General features: G+C 48.2%; 1 protein-coding gene across 1 annotated transcript in view; it reads left to right on the plus strand.

Annotated features, from left to right (window-relative positions):
• Positions 1 to 19,037, plus strand: part of LOC106588469 (ephrin type-A receptor 7) — a 187,048-nt gene that overhangs the window by 125,560 nt on the left and 42,451 nt on the right. The window contains exons 4-5 of the mRNA XM_014177541.3: positions 14,006 to 14,161; positions 16,698 to 17,027. Coding sequence (XP_014033016.2) covers positions 14,006 to 14,161; positions 16,698 to 17,027 — 486 coding nt within the window. The remainder of the gene's footprint in view (positions 1 to 14,005; positions 14,162 to 16,697; positions 17,028 to 19,037) is intronic.

A 19,037-nucleotide genomic window follows, 5' to 3' on the forward strand; every position in this document is an offset into this window, starting at 1 on the left:
CCTCTGTCTCCTGCGAGGAGTAACACCTGTGTGAATGTGTGTGCTGGGCCGTGATGGTGATCATGAGTGGCTTGAGATCACTCAGCCTTGGACACCACGGATGACTCCAGACACACGCGCGATTCTGACACCGCCCTCCTGCTTTGTCATCCCCTCACAGTACAAGCATGCACTGGAACACACACACACACACCGACAGGCGCACTCAAATCGAATCAAATTGTATTTGTCACATGCGCCGAATACAACGGGTGCATTTCACCTTACAGTGAAATGCTTACTTACAAGCCCTTAACCAACAATGCAGTTTTAAGAAAAAAAGAAATAAAAGTAACAAATAATTAAAGAGCAGCAGTAAAATAACAATAGCAAGGCTATATACAGGGGGTGCCGGTACAGAGTCAATGTGCGGGGGCGCCGGTTAGTCGAGGTAATTGACTAAACAGACACTTGTAAGAAATCATCTCTTATTTTCAGACTTCAGTAATACAATGGGAGACGTGTTTTTGCACGTGCTTATAATACTAATGCACGCACGCGCTTGTGTGAATGCTCACGCATTTGCTGACGTGTACATGTTTGAATGGTGTCAGAAGGTAGGGGATGATGTACATATGTGCTGGTGTTTGTGTATGGGGGGTGAGCAATGTTCCCTAACAATAAGATTCTGCACTGAGCAAATTTCAGGTCCGCTGAGCGTTTACTGTGAACACCGCTTAAAGTTATGGTTACAGTTTTAACTGTGGTCAAGTAGGCTACTGTGGCTATTGTATCATAATGTACGTCTGCCAGAGTGGCATACCATCAAATCCAATGAAGAAAATGCATCCCATAACATTTTTACATGAATTAGCTGTTCGATCAATCAGCCTACAGTTGCAGCCAATGTGTGGTTTTCAATGTGGGCCTACACTCAATGTGGGCCTAGACTTTTGAAAAAAACATGCAGGGCTTAACTTGTTAATCCACTTGTCCTTCAGACAAGGTGACTGAACATGTTGTGTAGTTTGCTGCAAGAAACCACTTTACAAAATAATTATTCCCATTATTACAGAGAATCAGACAAATTATGCTACCTTCTGCTGATTGGCTACTTAGCTTAAGCCTGTCTCAAATTACAACACTTCCCCTTTAAGACAAAAATAATGCTCTTTACCTGACTCTCTTTTAAAGATGGCTAGAAATGTACACGTTTTGTGCTCTTGTAGGAAGCAATCACTCCCCCATTGCTGACTACAAATGATCTATAACTGGGATAATAACTCACTAAATAGTAAAGGATATGAACAAAATGTGCACACGTGGCTACATGCAGCTCTCGCTTTGATCTCAAAACAAGCGCATCTACTCACAACCGCTCATGCTGTAAACACAGTCCAGTTCAAAGTAAATGGTACAGATCCATATATGGCAATGGTCTATTTGCATATAGGGCTACTGCAACTCTGTTTTGGTTATGGCGCACATTTGTGTGTGTGTGTGTGTGTGTGTGTGTGAATGGCCTAAGTAGTGAGGAAGTGTGCGTGCGTGATCAGACCTGGTTGTGAATGTGAAACAAATGGCCCGGCTGCCGGGCTAAATGGAAGCAATCCATCAGAGAGATGGGACACAAACACACCCCGGAGATGTCGTAGCCAATCCCGCCTCAGACACAAGGCTAGATCTGATGTAGAGGGATAAGATGAAGGGAGAGGGAAAATATTGAATGACGCACACACTTTGACTCGGCCCAAAGACGGCAGGGTCCTCTGCCACATGGTTAGATAAGAACACTTATCAAATGAAAAGATGCTTTAAAACGGGAAACTGATAGATGGATGAGGGAGGCATGAACAAATGAATGGAGCGCGGGGGGGCAGAGCCATTTAGCTATTTTGTGCAGTCCAGAACTCGGTTCACAAGAACATGGAGCTCTCTTGATAATCTCTAATCCAATTAGGGGACTGAGTTAGACTGAGGGATGGAGGAGTAGAAGCAAGGGAAAGATGGGCCTGGAAAGCAATGGTTGAATGAAGGTCGAGTGAGAGAGGGGAGAGGGGGATATCACAAAGAGCCCTTCAGTGAGCAGGGACTGCATGGGATGGCTGGGGCTGTAGCCAACTGAATGACTGGTACTGATGAGGAATGCTATACAGAAAGATGGAGAGTTGGAAAGAGGGAAAGGGCAAGATGGGGAGAGAAAGCGAGACGGAGAGAGGGTGGGAAAAGGTAAAGCGAGAGATGAAGAGAATGATATGGACCGATGGAAAGTTTGAGAGAGAAGAGAGAGAGGGAGCGAGAGAACCAAAATGAGTGCATCCCTCTTTATACTGAAGTCCCCGGTAATTGTTTAGTGTGATTAGGATGGAGAGAGGGATGAGAGGAGAAAGAAGAGCGGTGTAATATCCTGTAATTGAAGCCCTCGTGTGCCATCATCCCATTGTTCCACCACACGCAGATAAGCCCAGGGAAATGAGAGACGGGGGGGGCTAGTGGGAGGAAGAAAGTGTGAGAGGCATAGAGGATGCTGTGAGAAAGGGAGGGAGAGCGACTGAGTGGGTGGATTTACATTAGTAGAATATGTCTAGTGAGAATATGTCTAGTGAGATCTATCTCTCATCAACATCCGATTTGAAACGTTTCTCAGTGTTTACTCTAGCCTTGGATGTGTTGTGTCCAAAGCCACAGTTCTGCTTCATATTATAAACTGAGTGGTTCGAGCCCTGAGTGCTGATTGGCTTACAGCCACGGTATATCAGACCGTATATCACGGGTATGACAAAACATTTATTTTTACTGCTCTAAAGACATTGGTAACCAGTTTATAATAGCAATAAGGCACCTCTGAGGTTTGTGGTATATGGCCAATATACCACACCTCCTTGGGCATTATTGCTTAAATGAACAAAGAGTTCTGTGGTTGGCATGGTACTGTGAGGTCGCCTAGGCAGAGAGCTCATGTATATTTTGTAAATATTTAAGCATTTGTAAGTGTTTCAAAAATATAATAATTAACTTTTTATTTTTGATAAATCTGTTTTGTTCAGATAAATATTGTGGTCTTCAATGTCAAAGTATCGACGTTAAGTCCGTTTGTTTGCCTTTCCTGGCTAGCTGGATGGCTAATGTTTGTGTTTAAATAACGCAGCAGCAGCTCCGGCTTTTTTGTTTCACCTGCCGGTTAGAAGGTGGAGACTGCAGTGTCTGAGATGTCCAAGAGGCAGAGGGACTGTTCCTGATCACTGCTGAGGTGTGGTTGATTTTCTGCCCCTTTACTGCAGCCGAAGCATCACCCAGGTGGGTTCTACACTGTCGGCAACGGAGGAGAGGCTGCCTACGGAGGAGAGGCTACTATTGAGGAACTGGGAACGTCGGACAAAGCTCCTGGCCTCGATGGAAGGCTCCTGGCTTGTCCGACAGACTGACTTTCACCCTGGCTGTACTGTACCATCGACGCACCCTCCGCTCAAGCCATACAGACTTTACCAAACTGCCTCAACTCCATTTGTTTTCCATCTTTCATTTGTTGTTCATTGATGAATTATGTATTTTGTTAACGAGGACCACAATGGAAATACGTTTCTAAACTTTTTTGTTTTATCCTCTATGATTTTTAAATGCATTGTATCCACGTGTGGTTGTATAGATGTTGTTTTTATTGTCAAATAAATCATATCACATATGCATATGGTGTTGCACAATTGATTTAATGCCAGTGATTTAACAAAGGTCATTCTCGCAGGGACATGTGGTGTGGGAGAGCCATTGTCTTTACACTGTACCAGTCAAGAGGGGGGTATACGGTGTAGGTGTCTGCGGGAGACATCTCCTGAATGAGATTTTCATCTAGATCCGTCTCTTTACACTACTCAAGTATCTCTCCTGGACCTAGTTTGTGTTATCAAAGTAGAGTAGCGTAAAGAAGGAGATGAGAGGTGGGGGGAAAGGAGTTAGAGCGGAGGTAGGGAGGAGGTTAGCGAGTCGGAGAAACAAAAGGAGTCTGGGAGAGGAGGTATAAGTAGGAGTATTAAACTTTGTAAACAGCATCTCCCTTCAGAACCTGCGTGTGTGTGTATGTTTGTTTCTTCTCTCTCTCGTTCGCGCTCGCTCTCGTTCGCTCTCTCTCGTTCGCGCTCTCTTTCCCTCGTTCCCTCGCTCTCTCTTTCCCTCGCTGTCTCTCTCTCGCCAGCCAGCCGCAGGATGCTTGGAAAGGCCTTTGATTACCATGATGACATCTTTCAGCAGCAGACTTCCTCTTTGATTGTGAAGGTGCTGTTTGTGTGGATGACGTAACATTGTTTGCGACGTCATCGTTGCGGCTTTAGACATCTGCTGTGTTGTTGTAGCCCCCAGTTTGTACTGAGAACACGGAGGCTTTCTCTCATTATTCCGGTGACAGCCAGCCTTTAGGTTGGGTTATGCGTTGCCGCGGTCATTGTACAGTGCTACATCTAGCATGTCCCCTCCATTAGCACTAGGTGTGACTGTGATCAGTCATTCCTCCCCAGCCATCTGTCTGTTTGATCCCCAGGACCTTTAAAATGTCCCTCTTCCTCCCCCCAGAATGGTGATTTATCCCATTCATCAATTAGCATTAGCAGCAGAGAGGCAGTAATCTGAATATGGGGTCATAAATTATTGATTGCACCCCCCCGCTCGCCCTCCATCCCTCCTTCCGCCTGCAAATCTAACCCTGACATTTGAATATAAGACAGAGCAAAATGATGGCCTGAAATAATGACGGCCATTTGGGGTGTGTGTGTGTGTGTGTGTGTGTGTGTGTGTGTGTATCGCCTGGGTGTGTGTGTGTGTGTCCTTAGCTTTTTTGTGTATGTGTTGGAGTGTGCGCGTGTGTGCGTATGCAAAGCAAACCTCTTTTAGCCTCATTAATATTCATTAATACGTCCTGTCAGAAAGGCACAGAAACAATTCATTGCTCGCATTTACTGTATTAAGTGCTTCATGATTTATTAATGTGCAATGAGAGGGTGAGGGAGAGAAAGATAAGAGGGGGGAGGGGAGACAGGGTGAGGGGGGAGCACTGAAATGTGAAAGACAAGGCATTGTAAGCTATTCACCTGAAACCAAACATGAAAACCATAAATATGCTCTTTTTTATTGTGTATTTGTCACCCATCGAATGATTCTGTTTATTTGTTTGTTTTGCATAGTGTGTGTGTAGGTAGCCACATTTTGACTTAGCAAACAGCTTGGAATAATATATGCCGTTTAGCTGACGCTTCTAATCCAAAGCGACTTAGTCACGCGTGCATACATTTTACCTATGGCTGGTCCCGGGAATCAAGCCCACTATCCTGGCGTTGCAAGCGCCTTGCTCTACCAGCTGAGCTACAGAAGACCACTAAACAGTGTATGGTCTAAGGACTCCTTGCTAACGGCTTGGAAAATGGCCACCGGTGCCAACCCGTCCAGGAGTATTGACAACAATGTGAATACAGTGGTGTGTGTTTGACCTCTCTACCGCTCCCTCTGTGTGACTGCCTCCTCCATAACATCCTCCACTACTGGCATTGTAGATGCTGCTAAGCATCTCTTTCTCTTCGCTAGACAGTATCTATGTTGTATATTTAGCCACCAGGCAGTTGGCAGAGCTCAGCGTTACAGTGCTTGTATTATTAAAACTTCAGGAAGTAGAATGATCTTTCTCTCTATACTAGCGTGCTGACAACTCACTCTCTACCTCTCTCCCACTCTTTCTCTCTACTTGAGCTGTGCATGACCCCTTTTCCCTCACTTCTATTTCCTTTGATCTTTCCCTGTGCTTATTTGCTGTTAGCCACGGGCTATCTCTATTCCTCCTCCCTGTGTGCTGTGCTGCGTCTTCTCTTCTCCCCTAGAGGGACTTGGCACAACCCACCGTTATACATCAGTGTTATTACACCTTGAGGGGGGGGGGGGGGGGGGGGGGGGGGGAATAGACTTTCCATGTCCCGTTTAATCAAGCTTCTTGCACAGCACGCAGGACAAATTGATAAGTTGGGCAGCCAGCTGTTCTGGCCCAGCTGTGTGCCGTTTCTCTCTCGCTCTCTCTTTCCCCCTCTCGCTCTCTCTTTCCCCCTCTCGCTCTCTCTTTCCCCCTCTCGCTCTCTCTTTCCCCCTCTCGCTCTCTCTTTCCCCCTCTCGCTCTCTCTCTTTCCCCCTCTCGCTCTCTCTTTCCCCCTCTCGCTCTCTCTCTTTCCCCCTCTCGCTCTCTCTTTCCCCCTCTCGCTCTCTCTTTCCCCCTCTCGCTCTCTCTTTCCCCCTCTCTCTCTCTCTTTCCCCCTCTCTCTCTCTCTTTCCCCCTCTCTCTCTCTCTTTCCCCCTCTCGCTCTCTCTTTCCCCCTCTCTCTCTCTCTTTTCCCCCTCTCTCTCTCTCTCTTTCCCCCTCTCGCTCTCTCTTTCCCCCTCTCGCTCTCTCTTTCCCCCTCTCTCTCTCTCTTTCCCCCTCTCTCTCTCTCTTTCCCCCTCTCGCTCTCTCTTTCCCCCTCTCTCTCTCTCTTTCCCCCTCTCTCTCTCTCTTTCCCCCTCTCTCTCTCTCTTTCCCCCTCTCGCTCTCTCTCTTTCCCCCTCTCGCTCTCTCTTTCCCCCTCTCTCCTCTCTCTCTTTCCCCCTCTCGCTCTCTCTTTCCCCCTCTCTCTCTCTCTTTCCCCCTCTCTCTCTCTTTTTCCCCCTCTCGCTCTCTCTTTCCCCCTCTCGCTCTCTCTTTCCCCCTCTCGCTCTCTCTTTCCCCCTCTCGCTCTCTCTTTCCCCCTCTCGCTCTCTCTCTTTCCCCCTCTCGCTCTCTCTTTCCCCCTCTCGCTCTCTCTTTCCCCCTCTCGCTCTCTCTTTCCCCCTCTCGCTCTCTCTCTTTCCCCCTCTCGCTCTCTCTTTCCCCTCTCGCTCTCTCTTTCCCCCTCTCGCTCTCTCTTTCCCCCTCTCTCTCTCTCTTTCCCCCTCTCTCTCTCTCTTTCTCTCTCTCGCTCTCTCTTTCCCCCTCTCGCTCTCTCTTTCCCCCTCTCGCTCTCTCTTTCCCCCTCTCTCTCTCTCTTTCCCCCCTCTCGCTCTCTCTTTCCCCCTCTCGCTCTCTCTTTCCCCCTCTCTCTCTCTCTTTCCCCCTCTCGCTCTCTCTTTCCCCCTCTCTCTCTCTCTTTCCCCCTCTCGCTCTCTCTTTCCCCCTCTCGCTCTCTCTTTCCCCCTCTCGCTCTCTCTTTCCCCTCTCTCGCTCTCTCTTTCCCCCTCTCGCTCTCTCTCTTTCTCTCTCTCGCTCTCTCTTTCCCCCTCTCGCTCTCTCTTTCTCTCTCTCGCTCTCTCTTTCCCCCTCTCGCTCTCTCTTTCCCCCTCTCGCTCTCTCTTTCCCCCTCTCGCTCTCTCTCTTTCCCCCTCTCGCTCTCTCTCTTTCCCCCTCTCGCTCTCTCTCTCTCTCTCTTTCCCCCTCTCGCTCTCTCTTTCCCCCTCTCTCTCTCTTTCCCCCTCTCTCTCTCTCTTTCCCCCTCTCGCTCTCTCTCTTTCCCCCTCTCGCTCTCTCTTTCCCCCTCTCGCTCTCTCTCTTTCTCTCTCTCGCTCTCTCTTTCCCCCTCTCGCTCTCTCTTTCCCCCTCTCGCTCTCTCTCTTTCCCCCTCTCGCTCTCTCTTTCCCCTTCTCGCTCTCTCTCTTTCCCCCTCTCGCTCTCTCTTTCCCCCTCTCTCTCTCTCTTTCCCCCTCTCGCTCTCTCTTTCCCCCTCTCGCTCTCTCTTTCCCCCTCTCGCTCTCTCTTTCCCCCTCTCGCTCTCTCTTTCCCCCTCTCGCTCTCTCTTTCCCCCTCTCGCTCTCTCTTTCCCCCTCTCGCTCTCTCTCTTTCCCCCTCTCGCTCTCTCTCTTTCCCCCTCTCTCTCTCTCTCTTTCCCCCTCTCGCTCTCTCTTTCCCCCTCTCTCTCTCTCTTTCCCCCTCTCGCTCTCTCTTTCCCCCACTCGCTCTCTCTTTCCCCCTCTCTCTCTCTCTTTCCCCCTCTCGCTCTCTCTTTCCCCCTCTCGCTCTCTCTTTCCCCCTCTCGCTCTCTCTCTCTCTCTCTCAATTTTTCTATTCAATTTTCTTTATTGGCATGACATAACAATGTACATATTGCCAAGCTTTGGCATATTTACAATATTAAAATAATAAGAATCAAAATTGTCATCGGGACAACAGTAACAACAATAACCAAGGGTCAAAATAACCATACATTGAACAATAACGATAAGCATAGAGGACATGTGCAGGTTGATTGGTCTGTCAGACACTGTCCCTCATCTTATGGCAGGCAACAATGTAGTGCGCTGCCAACCCACAGCTCTCTGCGTTCTCCCCCAACAGGACGTAACCTACTCTCACCAGAGAGGTCTTTGAAACCTTGAATAAAGGTTTCACATTTGGGAAAATGATTCTCTCTAATTGTTCTATATTTTTGACATTTTCTCAGGAAATGCAGCTCTGTCTCAGGTTCTGCTGTTGTGCAGTGGTTGCACAGCTTTTCCTCTACAGGGAGACAGGTTTTCCTGTGTCTACCCTTCTCAATGGCAATGCTGTGCTCACTGAGCCTGTACTTTGTCAAGGTTTTTCTATGGTTTTGATCAGTAACCATGGTCAAATAGTTAGCCATGGTGTACTGTCGATTTAGGGCCAGATAGCATTGCATTTAGCTTTGTGCTTGTTTTCCAATAAGCAATGAAATTTGTTTTATTCTGATTGTTTGGATGTTCTGGTCTTGAGGCTTCAGTGTGTTAGTAGAAGAGGTTTTGTGAACCAATTGAGAACTTTGGTCTGGATCTTTTTGGGGTTTACTGCCGAGGCCGAGGTCTGACAGTACTGCTCAAGCAGGTCCGGGCTCTCTCTTTCCCTCTCGCTCGCTCTCTCGCTTTCCCTCTCGCTCGCTCTCTCGCTTTCCCTCTCGCTCGCTCTCTCGCTTTCCCTCTCGCTCGCTCTCTCGCTTTCCCTCTCGCTCGCTCTCACTCTTTCCCTCTCGCTCGCTCTCTCGCTTTCCCTCTCGCTCGCTCTCTCGCTTTCCCTCTCGCTCGCTCTCTCGCTTTCCCTCTCGCTCGCTCTCTCTCTTTCCCTCTCGCTCGCTCTCTCTCTTTCCCTCTCGCTCGCTCTCTCTCTTTCCCTCTCGCTCGCTCTCTCTCTCCCTCTCTCGCTCCCTCTCTCTCTCTCCCTCTCGCTCGCGCTCTCTCTCTCCCTCTCGCTCGCGCTCTCTCTCTCCCTCTCGCTCGCGCTCTCTCTCTCCCTCTCGCTCGCGCTCTCTCTTTCCCTCTCTCTCTCTCTTTTCCGCTCTCTCTTTCCCGCTCTCTTTCCCGCTCTCGCTCTCTTTCTCGCTCTCGCTCTCTTTCCCGCTCTCGCTCGCTCTCTCTCTTTCCTGCTCTCGCTCGCTCTCTCTCTTTCCCGCTCGCTCTCTCTTTTTCCCTCTCGCTCGCTCTCTCTTTTTCCCTCTCGCTTGCTCTCTCTCTTTTTCCCTCTCGCTCGCTCGCTCTCTTTGTCCCTCTCTCTCTCTCTCTCTCTCTCTCTCTCTCTCTCTCTCCCTCGTCTGCTTTTCAGCTGAAACGCCATGGCACTCGTCTAAAGGTAGAGGGGAAAGCAACAATGCAATGAATACAGTCCCAGAATGCCTGTTGTTTCTGTCCAATACCCCCTGTATCCCTATTGGGTCCTTCTGGGAGTGTCTCTTACCTATTGGCAGTTGGCTCTGACTGACACAACCTTGTTGACAACAACCTTCTATTTGGGCCAAGCTACTGTATAGACACTGGTACAGCTTTCTGTCTTGACTTCCAACTATTCAAACATCATAGCAAAGGTGTACTGATTAAAGGCATAACCCCGTCAAAAAGCGGGGGGTAAAGACGGCCATTTTGGCTATCGAGATACCACATTTGTCTTGACTTCCTGCCATTCAAATCACATTACTGTAACATGTTGACCACACCGCTCGTGTCGCGTAAACGTACACACACGTTATTGTCATTGCACCCAGACTGCTCACACACGTCAACGAGTGTCTGCGTAGCCAGGCGCTAAAATAGAACTTTGTTCTATTTCTGACGCTTGATGCGCTGCAAGTCCCGCCTCTCTCATTGGTTGTTAGGAGCATATACCCACGTGGGTGATTGAAAGATCGATCATTAAATCAAATGTATTCATGAAGCTCTTCTTACATCAGCCGATGTCACAAAGTGCTATACTGAAACCCAGCCTATAACCCCAAACAGCAAGCAATGCAGATGTAGAAGCACAGTGGCTAGGAAAAACTCCCTAGAAAGGCAGGAACCTAGGAAGAAGCCTAGAGAGGAACCAGGCTCTGAGGGGTGGCCAGTCCTCTTCTGGCTGTGCCGGGTGGAGATTATAACAGTACATGGACAAGATGTTCAAATGTTCATGGATGACCAGCAGGGTCAGATAATAATCACAGTGGTTGTAGAGGGTGCAACAGGTCAGCACCTCAGGAGTAAATGTCAGTTGGCTTTTCATAGCCGAGCATTCAGAGTTCGAGACAGCAGGTGTGGTAGAGAGAGAGTGTCGAAAACAGCAGGTTCGGGACAAGGTAGCACGTCCAGTGAACAGGTCAGGGTTCCATAGCCGCAGGCAGAACAGTTGAAACTGGAGCAGCAGCACGACCAGGTAGACTGGGGACAGTGAGGATTCATCCGGCCAGGTAGTCCTGAGGCATGGTCCTAGGGTTCAGGTCCTCCGAGAGAGAGAGAGAGAGAGAGAGAGAGAGAGAGAATTAGAGGGAGCATACTTAAATTCACACAGGACACAAGATAAGACAGGAGATTCACACCAGATATAACAGACTGACTCTAGCCCCCTAACACAAACTATTGCAGCATAGATACTGGAGGCTGAGACAGGAGCCACAGGTCGGGAGACACTGTGGCCCCGTCCGACGATACCCCCGGACAGGGCCAACCAGGGAGGTTATAACCCCACCCACTTTGCCAAAGCACAGCCCCCACACCACTAGAGGGATATCCGCAAACCACTTACTACCCTGAGACAAGGCTGAGTATAGCCCACGAAGATCTCCCCCATGGCACGAACCCAAGGGGACGCCAACCCAGACAGGAAGATCACGTCAGTGACTCAACCCACTCAAGTGACGCACCCCTCCTAGGGACGGCATGGAAGAGCATCAGTAAGCCAGTGACTCAGCCCCTGTAATAGGGTTAGAGGCAGAGAATGCCAGTGGAGAGAGGGGACCGACCAGGCAGAGACAGCAAGGGCGGTTCATCGCTCCAGTGCCTTTCCGCTCACCTTCGACCCCCTTTCTGCTCCCTCTCTCTCCCTGGGCCAGACTACAATCAATCATGGGACCTACTGAAGAGATGAGTCTTCAATAAATATTTTTAGATTTTTTGGAGCATTTTTTTCTTCCCAATTTTGTGATATCTAATTGTTAGTTGCAGTCCTGTCCCATCTCTGCAACTCCCGTTCAGCCTCAGGAGAGGCGAAGGTTGAGAGCAGTGCGGCTTGGCGGGGTCGTGTTTCGGAGGACGCACTGCTTCTTGACACACTGCTCGCTTAACCCGGAAGCCAGCCGCACCAATGTGTCGGAGGAAACACCATACACCTGGCGACCGTGTCAGTGTGCACTGCCCCCGGCCCGCCACAGGAGTCGCTAGAGCGTGAATGGACAAGGACAACCCGGCCAGCCAAAACCTCCCCTAACCCGGACGATGCTGGGCCAATTGTGTGCCGCCTCATGGGTCTCCCGGTCACGGCCGGCTGTGACACAGCCTGGGATCGAACCAGGATTTGCAGTGATGCAGCTAGCACTGCCTTAGACCGCTGCGCCACTCGGGAGGCCCAGTCTTTAATAAAGACTTAAAGGTCGAGACAGTCTGCGTCTCTGACATGATAGGCAGACCATTCCGTGAAAATGGAACTCTATAGGAGAAAGCCCTGCCTCCAGCTGTTTGCTTACAAATACTAGGGACAATAAGGAGGCCTGCATCTTATGATCGTAGCGTATGTAGGTATGTACGGCAGGACCAAATCGGAGAGATAGGTAGGAGCAAGCCCATGTAATGCTTCGTAGGTTGCAGTAAAACCTTGAAATCAGCCCTAACCTTAACAGGAAGCCAGTGTAGAGATCATAGCACTGGAGTAAAATGATCAAATTTTTGGGTTCTAGTCAAGATTCTAGCAGCCGTGTTTAGCACTAACAGGAGTTTATTTTGTGCTTTATCCGGGTAGCTGGAAAGTAGAGCATTGCAGTAGTCTAATCTAGAAGTGACAAAAGCATGGATTAGTTTTTCTGCATCAAATGAGGTCCACACTCCAGTCCAGTAGTGGTAATGCACCTTAAATTGGTTGCCAACCACCATATAAAGTCCAAAGAAGCCTGAAGGAGGAAAGATTACGTTAAACAAACTCGGTTTACCCTTTTATCTGTGGATTAATTGTCAGAGTAAAGGACCTTGTGCATTTCAGGTAAAATGACAACCCAATGTTATATCCCAGGACAAATTAACTAGCAACAGCAAGCTAGCTAAATTGCCATAAATGTTTCATGCTTTTCGACCTGTCCCAAAATTATTATAGTTGGTTCAGAGTTCGTTTTGATGTTTCAACCTGCGTGTCTTTATCACTTCTGGTGTGGGTGAACAAAATCAACATCCACGCAATGGCGCACGCGGGCAGTCTGATCTACATGTAATTGTACTGATAAAACGGGCACCCCTGCCAAAAAGAGAGCAGCTACATCCAGCCATTTCAGAAGCAAGGTATTCTTCACCCTCTGCAGCACTGTAGCCAAAGAGGGGTTCTCTACAAAGCAGGCTGTTCGGTGTTAGTGTAATGGAAGACATTAGACAGACGATTACAAGGTTCTTACAGACACCGCTACGCCATACACACTCACGCTTTCACATCAGTCTCAGCTTGGGGAGTTTGAAAGGGCTAATCGGTGTGACTTCGAGGCTGTGTGTGCATGTGTGTCTTAAATTGTGTGCGTGATGCATCTGTCTGTGTGTGTTGCGTCTACGTGTGTGTGTTACACCCAAACCCACCATCTATTCACCATTCAGGCTTTATCCTCCACTCAGACACGGTTACATCGTTGAGGCTGGGGCCGGTTGTCTTCACAGCCACATTCATGTATTATCTAACCTCAGTGCATTAGCAGTAGGATAGGGAACGGCAGTGATGAATATGATGGTGATCATAATGGGAAGAGAGAGCGTGCTGAAGGTGATAATGTAGAAATGTTGTTGGGGACCCGGTGACAGAGGGGAGCAGCGCTCAACTGATTTCACACACATTACCACTCGGAGCTCTGGCACGGCAAGCGGAAAATGAACCCCAGTGAGAAAGAGTGGAGATAGTACGGGCACGCACACAAACTAACGGCCGTGCGTGCTTGTGCGGTGTGCGTGTAGTCGCTCTCTCACTCTTTTTTTCTATCGTTCTTTTCCCTGCCTCTCTCTCTGTCTCTCCCCGTCTCTCTCTGTCTCTCCCTCTCTCCCCGTCTCTCCCTCTCTCCGTGCCCCCAGTCCCAAATGAAACGGCGTTGTGTAATAAGGAATTGTCAGGAGCTGTTAACACGTGAGAAAGAAGGGAGGAGATGACAGAATGATTTGGAGAAAGAGGAAAAAGGTTGAGGGGTTGAGCAGCTCGGTGCCTGAAGAGAGGTTGGACAGCATGTGTTGGTTCTGTACTGACTAGCTGGTCCAGGTCTATTGACCATATGTTCAGCTTAGAGGCTCAACATCATGTGTTTGTGTTCAGCCTTACAGCTGGCTGAGTCATCAAATCTCGCCTTCTAAAATCGCTCTCTCTCTCCCTTTCGCTTTCTTGAACTTGCTCTAGCTCTTTCACATGCTCTCCTCTTTCTCTCCTCTCTCCCCCTCCCTCCTTCCTCCTAGTCCTCGCTCTCTCTCTCCCCCCCTCCCAGAAGACATAATTAGCTTGAATGTATGTACCCCATGTCGCTAAACCATTATCAGTACGTTACAGCAGTTTTAAAACACACACCAACTGAAATAATAATACCATGTAATGTGTTTTTAATGCATATTTATGTTGATCTTTTTTTCTCAGCGTGTCCCCCTGGCTCGTATAAGATGTCATCCAGGCAGCAGGAGTGTTTTCTGTGCCCAGCCAACAGTGTGGCTGAGGAGGAAGGATCGGTGGTGTGTGTGTGTGAGGAGGATCACTTCAGGACCCCCCTGGACAACCCCTCGGCCCCCTGCACCCGTAAGACACACACACACACACACGCATGCGCATACACACCTGTTCCTATGCAAACTCCTCATCTGACTATATCACTCTATCATATCACCTCTCCTCTAGCCATGTAACCCTGTCATTCCTCTTCTCAGTGTCTCTCTCTCTCTCCTTCACTTCCTCTCTGACCATAATCCCTTCCCCCCTCCATCCTCCCACTGACCTTGTCCCTTCATCCCTCCTCCCCTTCCCTAACCTCATCACTTAATTATTCCCTCTCCCTCCTGCTCTCTCTACCCCATCCCTCCATCCATCAGGTAACCCAATCCCACTGTCCTTCACCCGTCCTTCACCTTATCCCTCTATCGTTCCCCTATTCCCTTCATACTTCACCCATCAGTCCTCCACTAAACTGAACATTTTCCCTCTAGCCTTCCCCCCCCCACGTGGTCACCCCAATCTCTTTTCAGCCTTCCATCACTTTAGCACCCCCCTCCTCTCCCCCCACACTCCCCCTCCAAAGACGCACATACATTCACAAGGCCAATTCCATACCATATCGCCAGGGGCAGCCGTATTGATCTAACCACTAACCCTCTGTAGTGTTGATGGTTAAATACACACACGCCACCTGATTTAATCCACCTAATAAGCTTCTTGAATAATATGCTCTACAGTGTACCAGACAATAAAACACAGAGGTCAGAAATTGAGTGTGTTCATTCTTGGCTCGGATCAGCTCCAGTTTTTTATAGCTCTGTAATTAGAAGGTTTAATCACGATATTGATTCCCGGTGCTTTCATATCGATCAGGGGCAGTCGGGGATAGCATTTATAGCTCTTTAATTACCACATTTAATTACAATATTGATTCAGTAATTGTGACCATCTCCTGATTCCACCAAGCTATTGTGTGGAGAGGTGGAGACAGGCAGATGGGAGGACAGACAGATGGAGAGGGGGAGGAGAACTGAGAAGAGTTGTGAAGGAATGATAGATGGGAAGAGGGAGACTAAGAGGAACTTTGAGAGAGAGAGAGCGAGGGAGAAAGAGAGCTGGAAGAGAAGGAGAGACGAGGCTATGAAGGCCCAGCTGTGTGCGTACAGGTACGTGTTAATGAATAAGTGAAGGTGGGCTGCTCCGTGCTCGCTGATGAACACGTCACACACCACAGCTGTGCCCCACTTCTGGCCACAAGCCCCTGTTACCGTGTTACATAACCCCACTGAGAGAGCATTCAGTATCCACCCACGGACACCCACTGACACGTTTATCGCCCCTCTACACCTGCACGTTCATTATTACCACAGAAATATTGTCACTTTCCCACACACACCACCACCACTATCAATATCCTTTAATGGACCAGTACTTTTTCTGTTCCGTTCATGTGTTGAAACATGCACGGTTACAGCCCCGCGTCATGTAAAGGCTTTGCCTTGAGGTAGCGCAAGACCTTGAAAGTGACCGTTCTGCGTGCGCATGAGTGTGGTTGACCGTTGTCAGAACCTCTACCAGGTGAAGAGAGGAAGCTACGTAGGACTATCGAGATGCACCCGTCGTATTTCACCTTTTGATAACAGAGAGGATTCTCATTCCGCGAGCACTAACCACCTTTTCTGTGGTGACTCATATTTGCGGTTTGTAAACAAGGCGTTTGTTCCAGCCATGACTGTTGACTTAAATAACTAATAGACAGTCCTTTATCTCTCTCGCTCTCTCTCACACACACACACACACACATACACACACAACCACACCCAGTATACACACACAGCATTACACTTCACCATCACTAATAGAATTCCCTCCATTTTATTTCTCAATCCGCCGTATAATGAGGTGGTCGGTAGATCAGGGACTGTCTAGAAATCGCATGAGTGAATAAAGATAGTCGGCAAGCAGCATATTATACATGTCTCATTTACGGCTCCTTTGTTCTGTTGTCATAAGCACACACATTTCATCTAGACCAGGCAAGCTTTAGTTGCTTTGGCTAGTCTTATTTTCTCTGTTCTTCTCCCCCCATTTATCACCCATAATCCCTTTCTCATCTCAATCCTATCAAAGTATTACGTAGGCATCGTAGCCAGATGTGTGCTAGCACAATAACACTATGTAGCTACGATTCTGGGGCGGGCTACACTTTGAGAATGGGACTACAGAGTGACGTGTTCTGTAGTAATTGGTTGCCACTGGTTTTAATGCTGAATTCAAATACATTGCACTGATTTTAGACCTGATTGCTATCTAGCCCACACACTTCCTTAGTCATTCCCTCATACTGATGTCTGATGTACTGGTACCTAGTCTGTTACGTCCTCACTTTTCTGCTTTGCTGCACCGTATATCGCTGTCATCTTGGTCAGGTCGTTATTGTAAAAGAGAATGTGTTCTCAGTGACTTACCTGGTTAAATAAAGGTAAAATAAAACCGGCTGTGGCACTGTAGGTAGTAAGTACATCATACAGAATAATCATATGTCATGGAAATGCCTAACACTTTTAAACATCATACGGGGGCCATAAGACAAGCACTAAATGTGACTTATTCTCCCTCCCAGGCCCCCCCTCTCCTCCCAAAGACTTGGTCTACACCCTCAAGCAGTCCACCCTGATCCTGGAGTGGAGCGCACCAACGGACACGGGCGGCAGGGGGGACCTGACCTACAGCGTGGGCTGCCGCCGGTGCGTGGGGCTGCAGTGTGAGCCGTGCGGGGCCAGCGTGGGCTTCATGCCCCAGCAGAGCGGGTTGACCGAACGCACGGTCACCGTGGTCAACCTCATGGCCAACTCCAACTACACGTTGACGGTCGAGGCTCTCAATGGCGTATCAGAGCTCCTGCCCAACAAGAGGTTCTACACACAGGTCAATGTGTCAACTAGCGTGCCAGGTCAGTGGAAGTTGTGTTCACACACACAGTCTTGCATAACTAACCTTGTGGTGACACAATTCAGTCCAATTCAAAATACTATTTTCCCTAAACCTAACCTAACCTTAACCCGAAAACCTAACCCTAAAACTAACCCTAGCTCCTAACGTTAAACCTAATTCTAACCCTAATTCTAACCTTAACCCTAAACTCCCTAGAAATAGCATTTGACCTATGGGAGACTAACAAAATGTCACCAGTTGGTCAAATTTTTGTTTGTTTACTATTCTTGTGCGGAATTCTAGTTCCTACTAGTATAGTTAAACACATCCAGACACACACACACACAGAGGAGCGCACACACACATCACATTGATTCTCGTTCTTTACCCTCAAATCAGAAACACCACGAACGTCTGAGGACAAAGGAGTGCTCAAAAGCACACTGTACACAAACTCTGAACTGATGACACACACACCCTCGGCTAGGTGCCCCTCTCCGCTCGGCGCTAGCTAAAAGATTCCCGTCATCACGGTGTGGCCATCTCATATTCATCCACACCCTTCACAAAGCCATTAGCCGGAGGCTTTAAAAAAGCACTCAGCAAAGTGTCCCTGTCACACACACAACACACCCAGCAACCCCACCACCGACCCAGACTCCATACATTCTCACACATTTGATGACTCATGTTTATTCAACTTGTCTGCATTCGCCAGCTGATATTTCACAAACATTGACCTGCTGTGGGGGAAAAGGAAAAATGAAGTGTGTCATTTGCATATGCAGAGGAAAGACGAAATGGAAGCCCTCGAAGTGAGATCGTGTTTTGTACTCTAATTGTTAATTAGTGGAAGCAAATGCAATGCGTTATGAATGGAGCTTGTATTAATGCACATTTGGAAATGGAACGCCAGCACTTTGGATGATCCACGGTGGGGCAAAATCAACTCAGGCAAACACACACACACACACACACACACACACACAAAGTGAAGTCATTAAGGAGAGCTATCACAATGGCTTCTTCACACCAAATGTTTTACTCCAATATTTATGATTTGGTAAAGGAGCAGGTATGTTTTTGTGGTGTGTGTGTGTGTGTGTGTGTGTGTGTGTGTGTGTGTGTGTGTGTGTGTGTGTCTGTGTGTGTGTGTGTGTGTGTGTGTGTGTGTGTGTGTGTGTGTGTGTGTGTGTGTGTGTGTGTGTGTGTGTGTGTGTGTGTGAGCTTGTAAGGGAGTGTGTGAGCTTGTAAGGGAGTGTGTGTACTGGGAGTGTGTACTTGCGTGCGTGCCTCTGTGTGACAGTGCTCTAGATTCTAGTGCTGACCAATTACAAAATGGAGGTTGTGTAAGTGTATAGGGGGAGGGCTTAGCGAACAGGTGTGTGTGCGCTGGATGGTACCTCCAGTATGGATGCTAGATGAATGCTGGATATTATGCTGAATGGTACCTACAGTATGGATGCTAGATGAATGCTGGATATTATGCTGAATGGTACCTCCAGTATGGATGCTAGATGAATGCTGGATATTATGCTGAATGGTACCTACAGTATGGATGCTAGATGAATGCTGGATATTATGCTGAATGGTACCTACAGTATGGATGCTAGATGAATGCTGGATATTATGCTGGATGGTACCTACAGTATGGATGCTAGATGAATGCTGGATATTATGCTGAATGGTACCTACAGTATGGATGCTAGATGAATGCTGGATATTATGCTGAATGGTACCTACAGTATGGATGCTAGATGAATGCTGGATATTATGCTGAATGGTACCTACAGTATGGATGCTAGATGAATGCTGGATATTATGCTGGATGGTACCTACAGTATGGATGCTAGATGAATGCTGGATATTATGCTGGATGGGGCTAAATCCAAGGGTCACGGAATGGCCTATATCTGCATTCTTACAAAGATTCACTCAGTCATCCTCATAACCAGGGATGTTAACTAGTCACCTTTCGGTGAAATTTGCCATTTCGTGGGGGGGTTGGAGGTATGCGAACGAGTGATGT

The sequence above is a fragment of the Salmo salar genome, chromosome 27 (genome assembly GCF_965601325.2).
Source record: "Salmo salar chromosome 27, fSalSal1, whole genome shotgun sequence".
NCBI lineage: Eukaryota > Metazoa > Chordata > Actinopteri > Salmoniformes > Salmonidae > Salmo > Salmo salar.